Raw genomic sequence first — 21,528 nt, forward strand, 5'->3', positions numbered from 1 at the left:
TTATCCAACACTGATGGTTGCATTTTTTGAATTGCGGATATCTCATTTTAGAATTATTATTCTTGTTTATAGAAGAGGAACATCTAGAAAATAAAAATCCATTAGTCACAATTCTATTATTGTATTATTTCTCTGCACTTCAGTTTGCTTTCTCTCTCCACTCTCTCTGCCTCTTGCTTCACACCTCAAAGACCCGTGTGTGTATGTGTGTGTATGTGTATGTGTGTCTTTGCGAAAGTGTGTGGGTGTGTTTGATTTGTGTGCACACGTCTGATCGATTGCTGGTAAATGTGTTCAGTCAGGGAATCCGTCTGCTTCTTATGAAACATAGATGCTGCTCCCGCGGCCAGATTAACAGGAGCGACCAACCAAACACACACACACACACACACACACACACTGTACATATGGATACAATACAAACAAGCACGTATGCCAACAAACCACATAACCTCCCACACACGCACACAGTAATTGATGTTGATTGTTTTTTCTGTGTGTCTCAGGAGAATCTCCTGATGCGTATCCACTTCCACATCAGCGCGGAGAGTAGAGAGGACATCTGCACCGCCAAGCACTGCATCCCACACCAGAAGTTTGCCATGACTCTGTTCGAACAGGTGCGACATTGTTTGGCCTCGCCTTCCCTTTAAAGAGCTGACAGATGGTTCGCTTTTGGGCCTTTAATTTAATAAATAATTTACTAAAGCTGAGGACGTATTTGCGTTTGCAGTGTGTGTGCAACAGCTGTGGCGCCACGTCGGACCCCCTGCCCTTCATTCAGATGGTTCATTACATCTCCACTACGTCCCTCTGGTAAGACCAGACACACACCCACACACATGGCCACACACACACACACACACACTGCAGTAAATGTGGCAGCAAGCTGAGGCTGGGTGGCAGTAAAGGAAGGTACACACGTGTTCTCCTTTCCTCTCACGGGTCCCTGCTGAACACTGAACTGTGAGCACACACACGTGCACACACGTGCACACACACGTTATGCACACACACTTACGTGCATGTTCACACATATGAAGGCGCAGGTGAGCCGGTGACTGATGTCTCTCCCGCGTTCATGTGATGTCAGCGCAGGTGAATCAACACAAAGGGGAAGCATCCTCCGAGCTGTTGCACAAAACTCCCACGCACTCCGAGTCAATGAAATGAGGGAGGGGAGGAGTGGGGGAGGGTAGAGAGGGGGGGGGGTGATTAATCAGCTGTTTGATTCAGTAGACCCACGGGGACCACATAAATCCATGAGTGGAACAGTGGGTCGGAAGAGGCGAACGAGAGAGGAAATAAGGGGACGTATCATTCCACGTGCCATTTGGAAATGGGACGCGGCAGAGGAGATGGACGGCTCATCGGAGGGGGGGGGCAAGGGAACAAACAAACACCCTGTGTGAAGAGGTAGTTGTGGGGCGCGGTGGTGCCAGCGCTCTGTGTTTGTGCCTGTTAGCACTGCCAAGCTATTTTTACCCTCAGTGGAGCCCGTTGTTTACAGCCGAGGTGGACAAACACGGCGAAAGCCGACGTGAGTAAGAGGGCGAGCGAAAAAAGACAGACAAAAATGTCTAGTGTCTAGCGTCTAAATGTGGGCGGACGGGTGTTTGAGTTGAGGTTGAGTTCACTTGAGGGTAATGGACGGGGTGAGAGGATGGGAGGAGAATCTTTATTCTTAGAGGAATACTTCCCCAGGCTTCATGGCACACATAATCCTGGTAGGTGCTACCAAGCTGCACACGGGCACAAGGATGATAATAATGTATATTTGGGTTTCTCCTTCAGCGGGCGATCACAGTTTAAAGGGATGAATGCAGCTCAGTGTGAAAGTTATTATGCGAGTTGTAGATGAACTATATGATAATGGTTCGGTAATGTTATGGCCCCCTGTAGGGAAATTAACTTTTAGTACGACCACTTTAGGAAGGTCAAAGATCATAATCCTTCACAAGGGATTCAGAATGAATCTCTCTCGCAGCCTTAATGACTGTTTACTCCACAATTATATTTTCTTCTCCTTATTATAGCAGATGGGAAAAACCCTTGGTACCTGACTGACTGAAGATGTGTGTGTGTGTGTTTTTATGTGTATGTGTGCCTGTGGTTTGCTGCCAAAATCAACAGAAGGAATTAAAAAATTGCCTGCAATTTCTTTTTTTTTTTGCCTACAGAACCACAAAGCACACTGAACACGCGTCACATTTGGGCCTCACAATAGACAAAAAAAAAGCTCCCCCTCCCGAGGAAGCATGCGCATTCTCTGCGTTCATTATTTCTGTTGTTGTGTGTGATCCAACGCTGCAGTAACCAGGCAGTGAGGATGCTGGAGTGCAGAGAGAAACCCACACCGGACATGTTCGGAGAACTGCTCCGCAACGCCAGCAACATGGGAGACCTGCGCAACTGCCCTGTGAGAGCACACACACACACACACACACACACATCAATGCACACACAGTAACCTCAGTAAGTTCATTCTGTTCCAAATAACAGTGTGAAAAGTAGAAAAGCAGAGGGGGGGGGGGGGGGGGGGGTAGATGGGTTTTGCAACGTAACCACTCTGTTAGTTTCATCACTTCTCGCTTGTTTTTCCACGTTACATAACCAGCGTGCATCATTTGCATTTTCATCCCATCCCATCTTCACTTTGTGAAACCGAAGGCATTTCATTACCCCTCCTCATGACCTCCTTTACAGTAAAAACTAATGATCAGCATTGTCTCGCAGTAGAAAGCAAGAGAACAATTTTGTTTCCCTGTCCTCAAATGCATTGCCCGCTGCATTGAAGAGCGATTACAGAGAGCGAGCGATGTTGTGTACGGTGCCTTTGTCCTGCAGGTTTGTGTGTCTTGCTGCCACACGGGAGAACGCTGCCGCTGCCGAGTCGATCCGGCTTGGCCCGTCTCTCTCTGTGTGCCCCAAGTGCCCCCACATAGAGCCTCCTCGGCTGCCCCTCGCTTCACACAGCACCATCGCCACAGCCTCCGTCGCCTATACACACACGCACACCGTCAGCTTATCGTCGGCCCCGGCGGAGGCGTTGTTGCGCGCGCCGTCCGGTGGGACTCCTGTTTATCTTCCACCACTCCGGCGCTGATCTTTTGTTAGCAACGCGCCGGGCTTTGCTCAAACAAAAGTGATGCTCTCTGGACGGGAGCGAGGCTGCTGCAGGACACCGTAGAGGCCAGATTGAAGCCAGGAGCGGATGTTTGCTTTGTGCTGAAGCCTCAATAGAAAAACCTTTTGGCTCAAATTAATTGAATATAGAGAAAGTTTTAAATTCAAACATGAAAAAAGGCCATGAATCCTCTCATTTCGATCATTATCATCAAGTAATTTAGGGTTATGCAGAACTGCATCATGTTTCATTTACCTAACCTTTCTTATTCCAACTAAATTTGTAATAGTAATTGTGTTGGATCGCTGGCTTGTTTCCAGCCTGACTCACTAACTGCTTGTTTCTTCACCAATGAGACTCTGCCGTCGCCATGTTGGCATCATCCCAGGCGTTGTGTTGTGAATATGTAGATCTATGATACTTTTAATTTTCACCAATCCCACATCCTTAGCTGCCATTCCACTGCTAAAAGTGGTGGCCGAAGCAAAGATTAAATCTTTAAAACAAAGATTTTATCTTTCTTTCGCCGCAGTATTGAGTCTTAAGAGGAAGCACAAGAGTTTCTCCCCAAAGTTGTTTAATTTTGTTCCCCAAGAATGCCTCAATCAGCATTCTGCGAACAGTGTCCTTTGACCAGCAGCACTATTATATAACTCCCCCTCTCCTAGAAAGGGCTGCATGGCCACAGCAGGAAAACAAGAAGACATCCGTGCACACGGCTTTCAGAGATGAGACTTCCCCCGATCAACGTGGCATCGTGGAGCACAGCGAACACGCTTGTGCGTTCTTCTGGATGATGTCGCGAGGTGCCACAGTGAGCCAAGCGGGTCCGTGTGTCCCGTCCACGTGTGTCCCACGCTAAACACGCGTGTTCCCGGCCGCTGCTGCCCGGCTGGCGTTTTGTGTCCCCACCTGAGAATTCAAAAGCAGACCCTGGCAAAATACCACCCTGCCGTCTCTGGTGCCAGCGCGAGGGAGAGCGCTCTGTGTGTGTGTGTGTGTTTGTGTTGTTTGGCAAAGGGTCCGCTTGCCGGGGTGTTCTCGGGCTGTTTCCGAGCCCGCTCTGCCAGCGCTGCGTGCACGGCGTGTGCATGTGTGTTCTCTGCGGTGGGTCATGACTCAAAGGAAGGATTCGGAACAGGCGCTTCTAAACTCAACAGAAGGCTCGAGAGACAAATAGAACCCAGCACAGCACTTCTTCCTCTGTCGAACCCCCTCGTCCCCCATCATCTCTCTCTCTCGCCGGCCTTTTATCTCCTTCTCCTGCCGTGCAGTTTATCCCTGCGTGTTCGTCCGTCACCGCCAAATAAAGGGACGGTGTTAGCGATGGTGGCGTGGGATGATCACACTCTCTCCCGTTCCTTTTTCTCCTCCTCCCTCCTCTCCCCCTCCCGCCCCCCCAGAGTAACTGTGGGGAGGTGTTGCGCATCCGCCGGGTGCTGATGAACTCGCCGGAGATCGTGTCCATCGGGCTGGTGTGGGACTCGGACCACTCCGACCTGGCGGAGGACGTCATACACAGCCTGGGGACCTGCCTGCGTCTGGGAGATGTAAGGGGATCACACACAACACACACACACACACACACACACACACACACACACACATACACATTCCGACACTTCCAGATTGAAATGCTTCAACGCATAGATGGATTGCCATTAAATGTGTTATATAAAATAATGTTTCAAGAGGATGGATCCCAGTGGTGAGCCTGTGACTTTTAGTTCGGCATCATCACGTAAAATAAAAAACAGTTCATGACAGAATACGTGCAAAACTCTCCTAGAGTTAAACCTGTGACCTCTACTCATGTGACCCCTCGTCCTGGGTAACAGAAAGTCACACGTGTAAAGTGTGCACGCTCAAATACACACATGACAACAGATTAGGGACACAAAACGTGCACGCTGTACAGTCCGCTAAACAACCAACCTCCTTCCGGCTCACTGTGAAAAACAAGAAATGACACACACACACACACACACACACACACACACACACACACACACACACACACACACACACGACCACCTGGCCTCCGTTGCTGTCGTGTAGCTGCCGGGCCTCAGGCGTGTGCGCCCCCTCACACCCCGGCGTCACCACCGAGCAATGTTGATGCATTTATATGCTACTGTAACATCTCCCGATATCTATGAATAATGGATAGAAGGGATTATGCGTTACCGTGAGTCAAGTTATCTTCTGTCTGTGCCTGCTGCCGTTTCCCCTCCTTTACATCCTGCTCTCGGGAGATGATGCTGGTTGTCAGATACGAACTGGAGGCACAATCCATCGCATTCTTTTGTTTAGTCGTTGGAATCAGACAAAATGAATCCATCTGCCTCGTGTATCCCTCCTCCTCTGCCACGGCTTTCCCCGTCTCTCTTTGTCTGTCCTCTGCATCTGCTTTCTCTACTGTTTGCTTCCCCGTTACTCTTTTATGTTGATTTCTCTGCATGGATTGGGTCCTTTTTAGCGCTGACAGACGCAATTGATCGATGACATCATGGCATTTATTATTATATGCTGGAAACCAGCTGAATATCTTTTTTGAATATCTGGTCATCAACTTGGGTGGAAGTAAATTAGAGTTGCAGATCTCTGCCAGGTGTGTCTGCAAAGACCACGGCTGGAATGTCAATTGAATAATGTGTTTCTCACGCAACAGATTCACTCTTCATTTAATCCGGCTGTCTGTGCAGCGGAGCTGGAGTTCGCGAGCATTACCCCCGTTAGCCGTTAGCTCTGTCAGACAAACACGCTGTAGGACGCCAGCTGCTCACAATTAAAAATGCAGGCTTGTTTGTAATTAGTGACCAACGATATTATCCTAAAATCAATTAAAAAACAAACAATGATGCGATTTATCAAATTCATCTGAATTAATATATTGTGCATTTCGGCCCTTTGTTTGGCAAAAGAATCCCACTCAAAATACGTGTGTAGGAATCAATATATCATATTGAAAAATCAAGGTTTATGTAAATACAGGTACTTTGTGACACCTAGTACAAACCGAAGCAGTTGTTACTCACTATGAGGAATGTGCAGTCAGCTGCCGATAACAATAAGGTGAAATAGTGGTATGTTCTTCAAAAAGTGCGAGTCAGTGCAACCGAGAGGTCCTTGGGGAAAACTACAGCAGAGCGGGATTACCGTGGACAGCCGTTACGTTCTTAAACCAACAGCCCCAGTACCTCATCTGTGTAACGGGGGCAAATATCTGCTGTGTTATCTGTGCATCACATCTGCATCGCTGCACAGTATGTGAAGGATCACTGCATGCAGCACACCGTATAGGTGAATTTAGGTGTATTAACATTAACTCCCCCGTATCTCTATCTCCCTCCCCTCCCTGCCTCTCTTCCCTGCATCCCTCCTCCCCCCCCCCCTCTCTCCCTCTCTCTCCCCCTGTAGTTGTTCTACCGCGTGACAGAGGAGAGGGCTCGCCAGGCGGAGCTCTACTTGGTGGGCATGGTGTGCTACTACGGCAAGCACTACTCCACCTTCTTCTTCCAGACCAAGATACGCAAGTGGATGTACTTCGACGACGCCCACGTCAAAGAGGTGAGACGCGGTTGTGGGAGTCTGCATGCCGCGAGGCTGTGCTGTGCAGTGCTGTGCGGCGTCCGCTGCACCTCCACTTGTGCCTGCGGGAGCAGCAGTCGCAGGAACTACGCCGTGCGTGAGTTGCTGACGGTTTAATCCCCGTCGTCGATTGATCGTAGCGCGGGTTTTTGCCGCTGCAGCCGGTCTCATGATTCAAACGCGAGGGTATCCCGCCCGTACGGCAGGGGGAAAAGGATGCACAATCCGCTGTGACTGACCAGAGGGGGAGAGGGGTGTGTTTGTCTCAAAAGTGTGTCCTTGACACATTTCACACTATCGGACATATACGGTATTATTGAGCTGATATCAATAAGGACACACAGCAGCACAATGCGTGTTTGACCTTCTAGTTTCAGTGGGATATTTTATATCTTAACATGGATAGATGAGTTTCTCTTTGTGTGTGTGTGTGTGTGTGTGTGTGTGTGGGACGTGTGCTGTCATATTTAAATTCACCAGAGTCTTCATGTGTGTGCGTTGCCCTGCTTGCACCCCCAGATCGGGCCCAAGTGGAAGGACGTGGTGTCCCGCTGTATCAAAGGCCACTATCAGCCCCTGCTGCTGCTCTACGCTGACCCCCGTGGGACGCCGGTGATACTGCAGGAGAGCCCCAACCCCTGTACCAGCTCCAACCCACAACTGGAGCTCCAGCACGCCAGCAGCAAGGCCGGTTACGACAGCGAAGACTCTGGTACGCCAAAGATGGCACACTCTGCCACAAATCAGATTATTCGGTGTTTATCATCGAGGGGGGAGGGGGGCAAGCGAGATTTCAGCTTTAAAGCTCTGACCTTCAACCCTGTAATCCGACTTCTGCCTTCAGCACATTGCAGCGGCTGAACATGTTTTCCTGCCTTTTTTAACTGTACGCATACGGGGATGCCGGATTAACAGGAAGATCATCCCCCTTTTCTCTCCTTCCCTCTCAGGCCGGGAGCCGTCCATATCCAGCGATACCCGCACCGACTCGTCGACGGAGAGCTCGGGTCACCGAGCCTCCCGCAGCCGATCCCTGCATCAGTCGACGGGCAGCCACCTCTCCAGCGAGTCCCAGACCACCGTGGTCTGCAACCACGACATCGTCGCGCCGCCGCACGGGGCTGACGCTGGAGGTAATTCTACATCCGAGTCCGGGGACAAAGCCAGCGCTCACAGAAGAACAGCTTCGACTACTTTGAAGTACACAAGTGACTGCAGTGTTTTTCCGAGAAAGTACTCGACTGCGGAATTTGTCCCAGGAATAAGTGAGAGCAAACAGTGGTAATGAAGTGAGTTGTTTGTGCTTCATCCCTGCAGACTCTTTAGGTTATCCGCCTCGTGGCTGGTTATTCTTATGTTTACTTGCACTGCTGCCTACATAATTGGCCCCTGTGGTATAAATAAAAGTGTTATTGGGTTTACGTTTTTTTTTCCGTCTTTCTCTCTCCAACATTCAGAGTCAGCAGTGGAGGGTCCTCCCCGCCCTCCCTCTCCTCCTCTGCAGGAGTACAAGGAGACGGCCGTCTTCCTCCTCTCCTCCCGCCGGCCACTCACCTCCTCCTCCTCCTCCTCTCGCCCCCTGTCCTCCTCGTCTTCGTCAGGGGTTGGGGGCTGTGAGGGCGGGGCCGGGGGGCCTCAGTGGGAGGATGAAAGCACCAGCAGTGAGAGCAAGTCCAGGTACTGGCCACCAGGACACGCATCAACTTTAGGCTCCCTGCCTCGGAATCCCCATTCAGTCCCATTCATCGTGTGAAGTTGCATTTCATGTTATTTTTATGATGTCATTTTGTGACTATTTGCCTGTGCTAAGATCCCTGCACCCTGCGGATGACAAGTGCTAAGTGCTCTACCTTAAGCAACAGATGTAAGAGTCCTGCACTGTTAAATGGGGTTGTGTAACATCGTCCTCCCTGGCTTCGTAGTTCCTCTGGAGGTCGCTACAGGCCAACCTGGAGGCCCAGAAGAGAGGCCCTGAACATCGACAGCATCTTCACCCAACCGAGAGGCTCCTCTCTGGGCTACAACACCCTGCCTGCTCCCTCCCTCCCTCCGGGGACCCAGGAAACCGTTGCCTCGGCGGGACCCGCTCCGCCTTCAGAGCCAGGGCTGCAGGAGGTGGAAGCGAGGGAGGCTGGGGAGTTGGAGGCGGGGTTTGGGCCGGTCGGACAGCCCAGGTCTCTGGGCAGCGGGCGGACAATGGGTCCCCCTGCCCCTCCACCTCTGAGAGGGGTGGAGCACCAGCCACGTCTGATTCAGAGGATGGAAAGTGGCTACGAGAGCAGTGAGCGGAACAGCAGCAGCCCCGACCGGTAGGAGACTCACAAATAACCATTACTGTCCCTTCCTTTCCGTCTCCGTCCTTCATTGTCTTTCCCTCCCAGGGTTTCTCTGTCATATTGAATTTCACTTCGCCAGCTTGAAATAGAAATGTGAAAATGAATAACAACAAAATGTCCAACAGTCCACAACAACAAATCAATTGATCGACCAATTTGTCAAGAGACATATGATCTGCACTCTCAACATTTCTTCCTCTTTTGTCTCTTTTTCTTTGCTCTCATTGTTTGGTTTCTTTCCCTCCCCAGGGAGGTGGGCCAACAGAAACGGGTGCTGATGTCAGGACCTTCATGGCGCTCGGTGCCCAAGTCAAAGAGCAGCGGTGCCATCCTGCAGGAGCTGCCCTCACCCAGCTGGGGCGGCGGCTCCAACACCGCCACCGGTGTGTGGCGGCCGCACGATGTATCCCGCATCTCCGCCGCGGCTCGGATTCGACCCGGGTTGATCGTTTCCATCTTCGTTTTTTGTGTTTGCTCAGGCGGACCAGGGCGCAGTGAGCTGGACGAGCTGCAGGAGGAGGTGGCGAGGAGAGCCCGCCAGCAAGAGCAGCAGAAGCGGAGGGAGGCAGAGCGGGAGGCTGCCATGGGATTCAACCCCAAACCCAGCAAATACATGGACCTGGACCAGCTCCAACACCAGGGTATGCTGACGAAAAGAGGGTTGGAGGGAGAGACCGAAAGAGACAAGTGGGAGGGAGAGAGGTGGAAGGAGAAAGGAGACGTGGGAGGTTAGAAGTTAATTAAGGAGAGGGAAAAAAATAGTATATATATATATATATATATATATATATATATATATATACTATATATATATGTGTATGTTTCCCGGTGCAGCTTTAAGGTGACATTATCACCTGTTTAGTGTAGTTTAGCAGTCACAGTGACTTATACTTTCTGTGTGACCTCCTCTACGTCCTCGGTCCCATCTGTTCGTCTGCCTCTCCATCTGTCTCCCTCCGTCGGAATGTTTTATCGGTTCCGTTTGTGCTGTTTATATTTAAATATTTTGTGTGTCATCCGTGAGTGTTTTATGTCAGAATAAGTGTGTGTGTGTGTGTGTGTGTTTGACAGCAAAGTTCAGAAAGCAAATCCCAGTCGGATCAGGTTTTAGCAACACGACTCCTGTAGAACGTTTGCTGACCAACAATGGGAGTAGGAAGCTACTGTTGGGAGTCGATCTTTAAGGAGTTCACAACGTGCCTCAGTTTCTCAGTTCTTCATGTTCTTCATGTGTGTGTCTGTGTATCTTCACGTGTTACAGAGCTGTAGATGTGAGACTACGTGTCAAAGTAAATTTACTAAAAATATTTAGTGCAGTGTCTTCCGTTGCTCTGGAGGAGCTTCTGATATAATTAATCAATGTTCATCGTGTTCATCTCGCTGCTGGTTTACGTTACATGAAACATTAATATTAATATACCAGCAATGGAGCGATGCATGATGGGAAGTGTAGGCTTGCTGTTTGAGTTTGGCTCATACTAGGTAGTTGCATTTCATTTCTACTTCAGCCCCGCTATCGGTTCTGTTGGGGCCCTAATCTGGTCTAGACCGAAGTACCTCAACAGCTTTGGTTGGATTGCTCGGATATTTTGTACAGGCAGATTTGTGGATTGTGGTTGAAATCCTCCCTGACTTTTCCTGCAATGCCTCAACAATATAATTTGCCCAAACTAATGAGCTTCCCGACAACCTCAGCTCATGATTACCATGTGCTAACGTGCCAAAAGGCTAAACTAAAAGGCCGAACATATACCTGGTAAATCTTTTCAGCACGCTGACATTAGCATTTAGCTCAAAGAGCAGCTGTGCCTGAGTACAGATAGTCACAGAGACGCCAGCATGGTTGTAGACTCTTAGTCCTGTTTAATCGGTCTCTGGCAAGTCCTGCCACTTTGTGGATTTGCACTACTAAATACACAACCAGGACTTGAGGCTTGAGTCCTGTGAGGCATCTTATTTCAGACTAAAAGGGAAAACATTATGATACACATTTAGACACTTTAAACATCTATATCTTGCAATTTGCAGATTGGTGGCATGACTGTGACTCACTCTGAGACACTTGAAAAAAACGCTGTGGTGACGTCCACATTCCCCTATGTGTGTTTTCACACATTATATTTCTTTGTGCCTGAGTTGATATTTTTTATAAATGCTCGTATGTGAGAGAGCCTTGTCTGAACTGCAGGTGTGCAGGTTTTCCCCTTCCAGCTCAGCACTTACTAAATTTATATCAGGGATTATCGTGTTGTGTCCTGTCCGTCCTACTGCGTGTGCTTCAGTGTGTTCAGCCTCATGTACCTGACACACACACACACACACACACACACACACACACACACACACACACTCCTGTGAGCACACTCAACCTTGATGAAGTGAAAGGACGACTCGCAAGCGAACAGATGGCGTCGCTATCAGTGCGGTTGCGTAACTGAATTTGGTTTCCCACATCCGTATCGATGGTCTAAACCCGGACTCCAAACAATCTGCCTCGGGGTTTTAGAGGATGTTACAGCCAACGACAACAACAGTGCTGCCGTCAACCTTCCTTCATCCCGTCTCTATCAAACCAGGGTCTGTAAACTCAAGGCAGGAGGGATGATGGCTGCTCTTTTATTGTCCTCCTCTGCATCGTTTTTTTTTTTTTCACACCAAACTAACACCATTGAAAAGGTTACGCACCATGTGAAGCTTTGTACTTCTCCGTCTGGTGTCTGTGGCTTCATGAACGTAGGCTTTACTCCTCATTCGTCTGATCTTGACTTTTTGACTTATCAGTGTTGACAGATTGAAGTGTTTACCACAGAGCTGCAGAGTGGGAAGAGCCGCTAGGATTGGGAATCATTCCCATCCCGGGAAGTTGGAGTCTATCTTTAACGAAGCAATATTATGGATCCGAAGAAGTTCCCCAACTGTCAGATAACATTGGCACAGCGTTAAATAAATAAAATCAATCCTCCCACTCTGCAACTTCAAACATATGGAGCCAAGTCCAGGTCAAAAGTAGACCTGGATGAAAAAAGAAACTTTATTCAACCCCAAAATACTTTTGGTCCACTTATTTTTATTTTGAATACATTGTTGTGTTTTTCAACGCTCACGACCAAAAGTTGAACTTTCAGGTTCACGTTTGTCTTTTCAAATGATCAAAACTTTTCGACCTGGATTTGGCTCCATACAAACATGTGTAAATTACACACCCATTGACTTACAGTAGAGGAGCGTAAGCATGCCGGCCCCCTCATAACATAACCACTCCTTCTGCCCTGCTTCTACCGTCTCTCCTCTTGTCTCCTCCATCCTTATCCTTTGTCTCCGTCTCCCTCTGGTACTCTCGTTGGGGTTTTCCCTCCTCTTGCGTCCCCCCTCGCTCTCTCCTCCTCTCTGCCGCTCTGTCCTTATATCTTCCTGTCTTTTTTCTCTTTTTTCTCTCCCACTCTGTGGTTAACATCCTCAGCTGTGCTCAGACCCCTGCATGAGGCTAACGCTCATAGCGGATTGGTTGTAGCCGCGTGCATGAGGAGCACTGGGGGCCCAATCAAACGCAGGCAGGAACAGGAAACGGAACGGGAGACAGGAAGCACCCGCCCACAGGGGCCTCGCAGGTACCACCACTGTCCCAACCCCCCTTTGTGTGTCCGCAGCGGTGCCTGTCTCAAAACCTCCTCAGACCCCCCCTGCCTCCTCCCTCCCTCACTGGGTGTGTGTCCTCGGCTCGAGAGCTGTCCTTAAACCCGGGACCCCCCTGTGTGTGTGTGTGTGTGTGTCCTCTGGGTACTGGCTGTCTAAAAAAAAAAAAAAAACACCTCAACACCCTCATGTTTGTGTCTTCAGCTCATGGCTGCCCGGAAGCGCTGCACAACCCCCCCCGTTGTGTGTTTGCGCCTCAGTCACAGTGTGTGTGTGTGTGTGTGTGTGTGTGTGTGTGTGTGTGTGTGTGTGTGCGCTTTCTCAAAAAACACATTTGACTGTGTACAGCAACTTCTTTTGCCCTCCGTGTTTGTGTGTATGTTGCAGTGCGGTAAAAAAACAAAAAAGGCCGGCTTCGCTCGGCTTTGTGTAGCCGTCGAGGACGAGGAGAGAGGAAGCGAGGAAGCGGGGATGCTCTCTGCTTTGCTGCTTCGCGACGCTGCCGAGGCTTCCCTCTGCTTTTTGTTTCTTTTGCCCTTTGCCGCTGTGTCTGTGTGTGACGGAAGGTCGGTCGGCCTCCTCGCGTGTCCCTCGCGTGGGAAAGAGAGCTTTACTAGTTTTTCATGATGAGGTTCGCATTTAATTTTTAAAGAGAGAGGCAGCTTATCCACTGATATTGTAGAATAAATAACATGTCATATAGTTAAATAATAATAGAGTTATTGAGCCCCAGCGTCCCATGGATTTAATTATAATTTATCTATAATATTATGCTTTGGACTGTTGGTCAGACAAAACAAGCAATTTGAGCTCGTCCTGTTGAGTTAATGTCGTGTTTCATTAGAACTCATATTAAACTGCAGCAAAAAATTTGTAAGAAAAATCGATTGATTGTAAATCCACCAGCAGGAGGGTGGGCAGAGGGAGGAGATAAAGCCCGGCGCTGGGCTTCTTTTATTACCTTCCTCCTCTCCTCTATTGATCAACACAAGCTCCAGATTTATAGCTTGCTGTTGCAAAGCCTGCTGGGTAATTACTGAGGCTGGAAAGAGACGAGAGAGTTGAGTGTGGGGGGGATGGGGGCTCACGCACACACAGACAGGTTAGTGCACAACCTCTTTTAAAAAAAACAGACACACACATTTACACACTTGTGCTCTTGTCACATACGCACACAAACACGCATTAGTTTACTCTACACACACACACACACACACACACACACACACACCGATAGAGTACAGAATCACTGCAGAGAGGAAACCACTAATGTTCAACATAGATCATGTCCTCCACATATCAACGCATGTAAATCAATAACCTAACATAGTGGCCCGCCGAGACCGAATTACTGCAGACTGTCGAGGCCACATTCATTTTCAGCGTTGATCTACTGGATCAGCACAGCAGCGCGCAGATTGCTGTCTGGTAACGACATTCAATTCTTCGGAGCCTTCGGGTGTGCTGGAGGGTTCGGCCTGACGGTCACCGGAGCCGGAGAGCGTGTGCCTTGCTCATGGACAGCATGGCTTTGAGGCCGCTGTGTGTTTCTGCTGTGTGAAAGTGAGCTTGTATGTGTCTGTTTTCTGCTTGTTTATCCTGCTGTGCTGTGGTGACCTTCCCGCTATGCAGTAACTCACCTTACGTCAGAGCAGCTCTGTTTTTTTTATTTGGGTGGGGGGGTCCGTGCTGCTGGCTCACTGACACCCTCCTTCTCTCGTATCCTCCAGTGAACAGCCTGGCCCGGTCCAAGTACTGCTGACGCCCAATCAGGAGGAGGAAGAGGACCAGGCGACGGCCAATCAGGACGCTGCTCTGGGCCCGGACCCGCCCCCTCCACCTTATCGACCTGCTCCCCCTCGACTCCCGCTCACCCTCAGCATCCCTCACCCTTGCGCCCCTTCCGGCCAAGGGGAGGAGGAAGAGGGTGGGCCCGTGGGGAGGAGGGGGGAGCAAGGCCAGGGCGGCAGTGAGGGGACGGGGGTGAGGCTGTGCGAGTTGCTGCAGGCAGGGGGGGTGAGGGTCAGACCCCTGGGGAAGCACTTAGCCATCTCTCTGCCCTCGCTTCCTCTGCGTCTCTGGGACACACACACCACACACAGCGCGCACTCCGCACACCTTCAACCCACGCGCACACACCCTCCCCCTCCGCCCTCTCCTCCTCCCCCCTCCTCCCCGCTGCAAGCCTCTGGGCAGAGGAAACCTCTCACGCCTCTCTGGCAGCCGCCCCAGGCCCATTCCACCGGCAGCGACGCTCCGCACTGGCCGAGGCACCAGGCCGCCGGCGACAGCGGCGCGCGTCATTGGTCCTCCTGGAGTTTGGACCGCCCCGACGCCGTGGTGACGCCGTACGACACGCCCCCGGACCGATGTGTCCCCATCAGGCCGCAGACTTCCGGTCAGCGCCGCAGCCGCGGTTGCCAGTCCTCTCCGGGGCACTGCAGCTCCCAGCATGCCCCGGGGCGAGAGGGCGATCCCTGCTGTGACTGCGAAGAGGCCGAGCTGTCCGAGCTTGACTCCCTTTACCAGTCCAGTCTGCTGGCTGGAAAGACAGGTACACACGCACGCACACACACACACACACACACACAGGAGCTACCACAGTACAATTTGTGAAATTTATTACAGCGACACATTTACATTACAATTTAATTTTAATATTCAGCAGATCTGAAACAATTAGTATATTAATTATTTAATTTGTCAATTGTCAGAACATTGAATTTTGATTATCTATTCATTAATTAAACCAATTTATCAGACATTGTTGATAGGGAATGTGTCACTGTTAAAACAACAGTTCAAAGTTTGATTCCTATGGACAAAGCTATTCTGAAATGGAAACAAAAATCAGGTTTAGAATTTAAAACAAATAAAACCCTTTGTCCCAGTTCTACTCTACATGCGCTGTGCAGGTTTGGAGTGTGTTCGTAATGAAAAGGAGAGAGTTCTACAAATGAAAATGGATGAGCCACAAAAAAAAAAAAACCTCCTTTTAAAATATGTTATTTAAATAGGCATTAAAGCTTGGGGCCAAAATATAGATTTTTAAGGGGAATTGGTAGTATTTTATGGTCTCATTACCTGATATTCAGTATAAAATAATAATAATGTTGTATATGTAATATACAAACTGCAAAAGACAGTAAACTAAAAACATTGTAAAGTAGAGATAATTTATATTTTCTGCACACAATTTGTAGCACAAGTGGGTTTATGCAGGTTGTTGCTGCTGATTCTGGGAAATTTCAATATTCTTTTTCTTGTAAAACACAAAGGCCTTTTGGTGTGCTCACATGTTACTTTATGAAATCTCAGAACTATATATTAACATGTTTCCAAATCGTAATTACGCTAAAATATTAACACATTTATCTGGAGACTTTTTAATTTGCTGAGACGGTGCCACCATAAAATAAACCCTCCTCGGTTTTATGAGTTTATTCGATAAGCGGCTGCAACAGAAGTCTTGTTGAATAAATAAATAATCATAATCATTCACCTCTGATATGTAAGGTTTTATATGAACGTGTTAGAGACCATCCTTGAATGTTTGGGTTTTGACCTCCTTGTGTGTGTGTGTGTGTGTGTGTGTGTGTGTGTGTGTTTTCAGGCTGCAGCCCATCAGAGAGGCTCATATCGAGGAGGGTGGTGGGCCAGATTCGCTCCAGGACCCCCAACGCAGACATGGAAAGGAGTGTGTACGGGGCGGACTGCACCCCCACCTACCTCAACAAGGTAAGAAGGCAGGTCTCTTCAACCAGAGCCCCCACCCAACAGGTCATCTGTTGTCTCCGTCCCTCCCAACGGCTGACACAGACTTTTTCTCGCTCCTCAGCCTCCGATCGTGCGGGATCCGCGCTGCGGGGGGGAGCCTGACGACGCGGGAAACCCGAGGCGGATCGGACGCAGTCTGAGTGGCACGGCGGTGACCTCGCGCCGCAGCCGCCTGACTGCGACGCGTAGCTTCGTGAGTGTGACTCCCTGAGCTCTGCCGCCCCCCCGTGGTCGGGCCCTAGAACTGCACCTGCATGGAAGCGGCACTCCACGCGCGCCCCTTCTGTCCCCGCCGCGTGTCTCGTTTGTCCCTTTTCTTTGTTCTGCTTTCCGAATTCCAATCCGTCCTCGTCTCTCTGCTTCTCCTCGTTCTCTTTCTCTCTCAAAAGGTGAAGCAGGCAGACGTCAGTGCCTCTCCTTGCTTACTTCCTCTCTTCTGAGTCCCTGTTGCCATTGCACCACTGTCATCTCCTCCATCCTCCTCATCACCAACACCTTCTCATCACCACCTCCCTCCACCGCTTCACAGGTAAACACTGCGCTGGGCACGTGTGACGTACTGACATTTCTAGAGAGGGTTAGAATAGCGAAAGGAAAAATATTTTCTTGGCATGTTATTATTTCATTAGTGAATATTTTTATTTCTGTAAAACTGACACAGAAGTTACCCTTCTTCAGAAACAACGCATGTTTTCCGTTGTTTTACTCGAATGCTGCATTCAAAAACTGCAGACCTGTCTGTTTTGTTTGAGTCAATTCAGATCTCTTTTTAGATCTCTTTTATACTACGAGGCATCTGGCGTCTTTCCACAGCTTCAGTGTGCAAATATCACTATGCGCATCTGAAATATTTTTTCTGGATGTTGTTTTTGTTTCCTCCTGATTTGAACATTAGCAATGTTATAAGTAATTCCATTATTTTGCCTTGACAACAGATGGGAACAGCTGGCTTTAGGCCTAACGCTGGTCTAAAGACAAAAGTCTTGCTACATCAATGAATAGGTCAGTTCTCTATGGTGCTTCACTTTGTTGAGGAAACACTCAACGGAAAACAGATATGTAAGCTGCCTGAGGCCCCTACATAATAAAAAAAAACAGGAAACAGAAGTGTTACAGAAACAAGCAAGTAGACACAGACTCATTCAACCTGTCGAAATTATTTTCAGTGGCTTCTTTGCTTTCGCTCTACGCATGAAAACGTTCCCTCTTGCTTCCAGACACAATTGATAAGATTGATTCTATTTCATCCAGCACAAAATAACAGTTTCACTACAAACCTACATTTTTTAATTGTTTGAATTTAATTGAACAAATCACCCAAGTACAAAACATCCCTCTTTAAATAAAATGCATGTCACTTATAATATCTGCAAGATATTCCCCCAAAATAGTAGAATATTTTTAGAACAGTTTTAGTTTTTTATGTGATTTTTCTATGTCGTACAGTATCATATTTTGTGATCCAGCCTCGGAAGAGATGTTTTCAGATTAAGGTTGAATTTAAGCCAAATTACAAAGTTTGCATAGACAGATCAGAGGAAATGTCCAGAAAATGTCATGAATCCAACAGTACAGCAGCACCTGTAGAAAAGCTGGTTGCGCAATTTCTGTATTGGTCAGATGAAGGGTTCACATTGTTGATATTGTTTATTGTAGTGAACTTGTGCGATCAAAATGCTGTTGTCCCCCCCGTCTTGTCTCAGGAGCTGCCGGGCGGCGCGGGGAGTTTCTGGCTGTGTCTGACGGGCGTCAAGCTGTCCTCCGACCAGTGTCCCCCTCTGCTCCACTGACGTCTCCTCCTGGACGGGCCTCGCCTTCGCGGGACCCGGTATCGGCTGGGGAGGTTCCGAGCTCGTCCCCTGTCCCGCCCCCTCCTCCCTGCGAAACAACACGCACACGCAAAACAACACGCACGCACACATGCGCCCGAGGCGGAGCCTCCCTCGGCGCCCGCAGCCCCCCGCTTGGCCTCTCCCTTTGCCTCCCTCCCTCTTTGACCCACTACTCTGTCTATGCAGTCACTCTGACCCCCCCCTCCCAACTACAGCCTCAACCTTTCCCCCTCACTTCCCGGGACTGTTGTTTCTTGTCCCCCCCCCCCTCAAGCCTGCTGGGTGTTCAGAGGTTTTCCCATAAACGTGGCGTCGTCGGCTTGGTCACCGGACTTGTCCTCCGTCCCTCGTGACCCTCAGCTCCTACCAAGCAGCCACGCCTCTTCCTCTTTCTTCATGGGCGTCTCCCGTTGGACGCACACGGAGCAGGACGCCGTCTGTTTCGGATGGACGGGCGTATGTTTCTTTTTTGTTTTTGGGGTTGTTGTTATTTTTAGTTTCTTCTTCCTGTGTACGCGCACAGTAGACCCGCCCACCCAACACCGAACTCACTACTAACTAAAAGTCATGTACAGAAACACTCATGTATGAAACCTGTATGTTAATTATTAAGACCTTATGGAATGTTGATAATGATAATTAACAAATATTGATAAACTTAAATATCTGCGTTTCAAATAGGAGTGGAGTGCACTTCACAAGTGTCTAGCTGGAGTCCCCAGCCCCCCCCCAAGACCCCCCCGTCCGCAAACCGCTCGCCGACCTAATGACAGCTCTCCCGTTTCTACCGGGAGAATAAACAGAAAAGCGCTTCATTTCTTTCCTCGTCCCTCTCTCTCTCTCTCTCTCTCTCTCTCTCTCTCTCTCTCTCTCTCTCTCTCTCTCTCGCGCTGTTGTTTATTCGCGCTTTCCTTCTTCCAAAAATGAAACGGTAGCATCAGAAATAGGGCAACAAGGGAGGAAAAAGTCATAATAGAATGAGGGCACGTAGGTTTTGAAATCCTTCTCTTGGGCTTTATGAATGAATGAAAGAAAGGACTCAAGTGCGCTTTACAAGGTTACTCAGCAGAAGTGCACTTTCCGAAGGCTATTTGACCGAGAAGCAGCTGGAGAGAAGTCGATGCCGTTTGTTTTACTTAAAGGCCTCAGGTGAACTTCAGTGGCACTTATCTGTTCACATTATTTTTACCTTCCACTGAAACTGGTTTTGAGACCTCATGTGAATAGAAAATGCACATGTTCAGCCTGAGACGGTGACATGTCTAATATGAATATGCTTTATATGATATATATGTATTAGAGGTATATTTTCAGCCAGTGAGCTATCAGAGATGTCAACCATTCCTCAGTTGTATGAACAGTTATTAAACATGTATCAAGTTATAATTCACATTCTAACATGTGTAGAGTAAATTTATTATATACTTTATTCTATTAAATATCATATAAAATAACAGTCCAAAAACCGGCCAATGTAAAGTTCCTCAAGAATTGTACTGATGTTGATTGATCGATGTAACTAAACCAAAGGTTGGCACTTAACTCAGAGAGCGTATTTAACATTGCTGTTTGTTTTCTTCTTTAATTAAGGTTTAAAATGGGTTGCTGTTGTAGTTTTTGTTTGTTTGTTTGTTTGTTTGTTTGTTTTGGGGGTTCCGGATGTGGGAGAATGTAGCCAATTGTAGCGCATGAGTCCGCTATGCAAATCAACCTTCCCTCACGATCCTGTATCAGAGACAGTCAGGAGGCAGACACACACCTCCCCCCCCCGCCCCCCTCACCCACACATCCCCCCCCCCCCCCGCCCACGGGCGCTCTCATGGACTCTGGCACGCTGAGGTGGAGGAGATCTCATGTTTAATGCTGCTGGTGAACTTTGTCGTTCTGCATTTATTTACTATGTTTCGACTGACGGAGTGCAAAAAAGGAGAGCAACAAGTAGGGAGGGAGCAAGAAAAAAAAAAGGGAGAAAGAGAGCGAATGAATGTTAAACTACTGGATGAAAGTGTGTGTTTGCGAGTGATGCGGTGGCCAGTGGGGAAGAGAGGTGTGGTGGTAAGTGGTAACACTGCATGTGGCTGTGTGAAGACTGTGTGTGTCAGTTCTGGGGGGGTGTTGCTCCGGGAAAGAGGGAACCTGTATTTTTGCAATAAAGTTATTACCGACGCACTCCCACAGGGGGCGTAACCACCGTACTCCGTCTGTGTCGTCATTTGTTTGTAGGAGGATCAGGAGTAAAGATAATTACCAATTGTTGATCCCCCTTTTTTATTTGGCCGTTTATTATACTAATATTTTTTCCAATTATCAGAATTAAAATGATTACAAAGTTAGCCATGGATGTACACGAAACTCCCTTTTCGGTATTAAGTAGTGAATAAAACGTAGAAAGGTTAAGATTCCCGGGCCTGCAGCTGAAGCGTCTTAGTTCTATGATGTGAAGTGGATGTACGGACGTTGTGACACTTGGTGATTTCCGTTGGTAAGTGTAAGTCACATAGAATACAAAAAAAGGTTTATTGTCCATCTGCTCCTATTTGAGTGAATTATGACACCAACAAGGAGTCATATTATTATTTTGAACGTCATTCATGAGCCAACTTCCTTCTAATTTGGGGTCATTTGAAAGGAAAAGGCTAATTTATCCTCACATTAATAACACACAGTGTGAGTGCAGCTGGGACAATATTAGGACAGTCTGATGGAGGATTTTGAAATTAAAGTCCTTCAAAATTCTGAGCCAGATTCTCCTTTTTCAAATCCGATTTAAAATAAAATACGTGCTCTGCGCAATGACTGTGTTTTTAAATATATATTGCGCAGTCAATGTGTTGTCATGTTGGTCGGTCTGCAGTCGGTGCTTCTACCACTAGATGTAGGCAGCGACACACTGGCCTCCCACATGATCACAAATTCACTCATTCACAGAAGCATCGACACACTGTGACACCCACCTGGCTGCGGTGCAGGCAGAGTACACTTAAGGGTTCCTTCATGTCTGTGTGTGTTTCTCCTGCTATTTTGTACAGATCCAGTGACGGGAATTCAGAGGTATTGGATGCTGTTGCTAAAGTACAGTCGCTTTAATTGGTTTTCTCCCCTCGCTTCTTCGAGAGCTGCAATGTGTGAAGACTAACGTACTTTTCACGAGCAAAGAAGGTGTTTGCAGTAGAATTCTAATTTGTGACCATTGGCTTCATTTGAAGGCGGCTAACATTAAAGAAACCTGTGA

General features: G+C 48.4%; 1 protein-coding gene across 5 annotated transcripts in view; it reads left to right on the forward strand.

Annotated features, from left to right (window-relative positions):
• The window catches only part of usp54b (ubiquitin specific peptidase 54b), a 36,694-nt gene extending 16,203 nt beyond the window's left edge, over nucleotides 1-20,491 (forward strand). For 3 of the 5 annotated variants that reach the window (XM_040176626.2, XM_040176627.2, XM_040176630.2), the window contains 16 exons: nucleotides 507-620; nucleotides 734-816; nucleotides 2,314-2,419; nucleotides 4,531-4,677; nucleotides 6,548-6,697; nucleotides 7,238-7,430; nucleotides 7,669-7,851; nucleotides 8,176-8,395; nucleotides 8,641-9,027; nucleotides 9,304-9,437; nucleotides 9,534-9,695; nucleotides 12,515-12,662; nucleotides 14,418-15,241; nucleotides 16,301-16,425; nucleotides 16,526-16,657; nucleotides 18,168-20,491. In XM_040176626.2, the coding sequence (XP_040032560.2) occupies nucleotides 507-620; nucleotides 734-816; nucleotides 2,314-2,419; nucleotides 4,531-4,677; nucleotides 6,548-6,697; nucleotides 7,238-7,430; nucleotides 7,669-7,851; nucleotides 8,176-8,395; nucleotides 8,641-9,027; nucleotides 9,304-9,437; nucleotides 9,534-9,695; nucleotides 12,515-12,662; nucleotides 14,418-15,241; nucleotides 16,301-16,425; nucleotides 16,526-16,657; nucleotides 18,168-18,254 (3,195 nt within the window). In that variant the 3' untranslated portion in view covers nucleotides 18,255-20,491. Of the gene's footprint in view, nucleotides 1-506; nucleotides 621-733; nucleotides 817-1,592; nucleotides 1,728-2,313; nucleotides 2,420-4,530; nucleotides 4,678-6,547; nucleotides 6,698-7,237; nucleotides 7,431-7,668; nucleotides 7,852-8,175; nucleotides 8,396-8,640; nucleotides 9,028-9,303; nucleotides 9,438-9,533; nucleotides 9,696-12,514; nucleotides 12,663-14,417; nucleotides 15,242-16,300; nucleotides 16,426-16,525; nucleotides 16,658-16,853; nucleotides 16,994-18,167 lie in introns of those variants that run through there. The other 2 variants (XR_005712248.2, XM_078103335.1) reach the window with 2 other exon arrangements.
• Nucleotides 20,492-21,528: the final 1,037 nt, after the last annotated feature.

This window comes from Gasterosteus aculeatus, chromosome 5 (genome assembly GCF_964276395.1).
Source record: "Gasterosteus aculeatus chromosome 5, fGasAcu3.hap1.1, whole genome shotgun sequence".
In the NCBI taxonomy this organism is placed as follows: Eukaryota; Metazoa; Chordata; class Actinopteri; order Perciformes; family Gasterosteidae; genus Gasterosteus; species Gasterosteus aculeatus.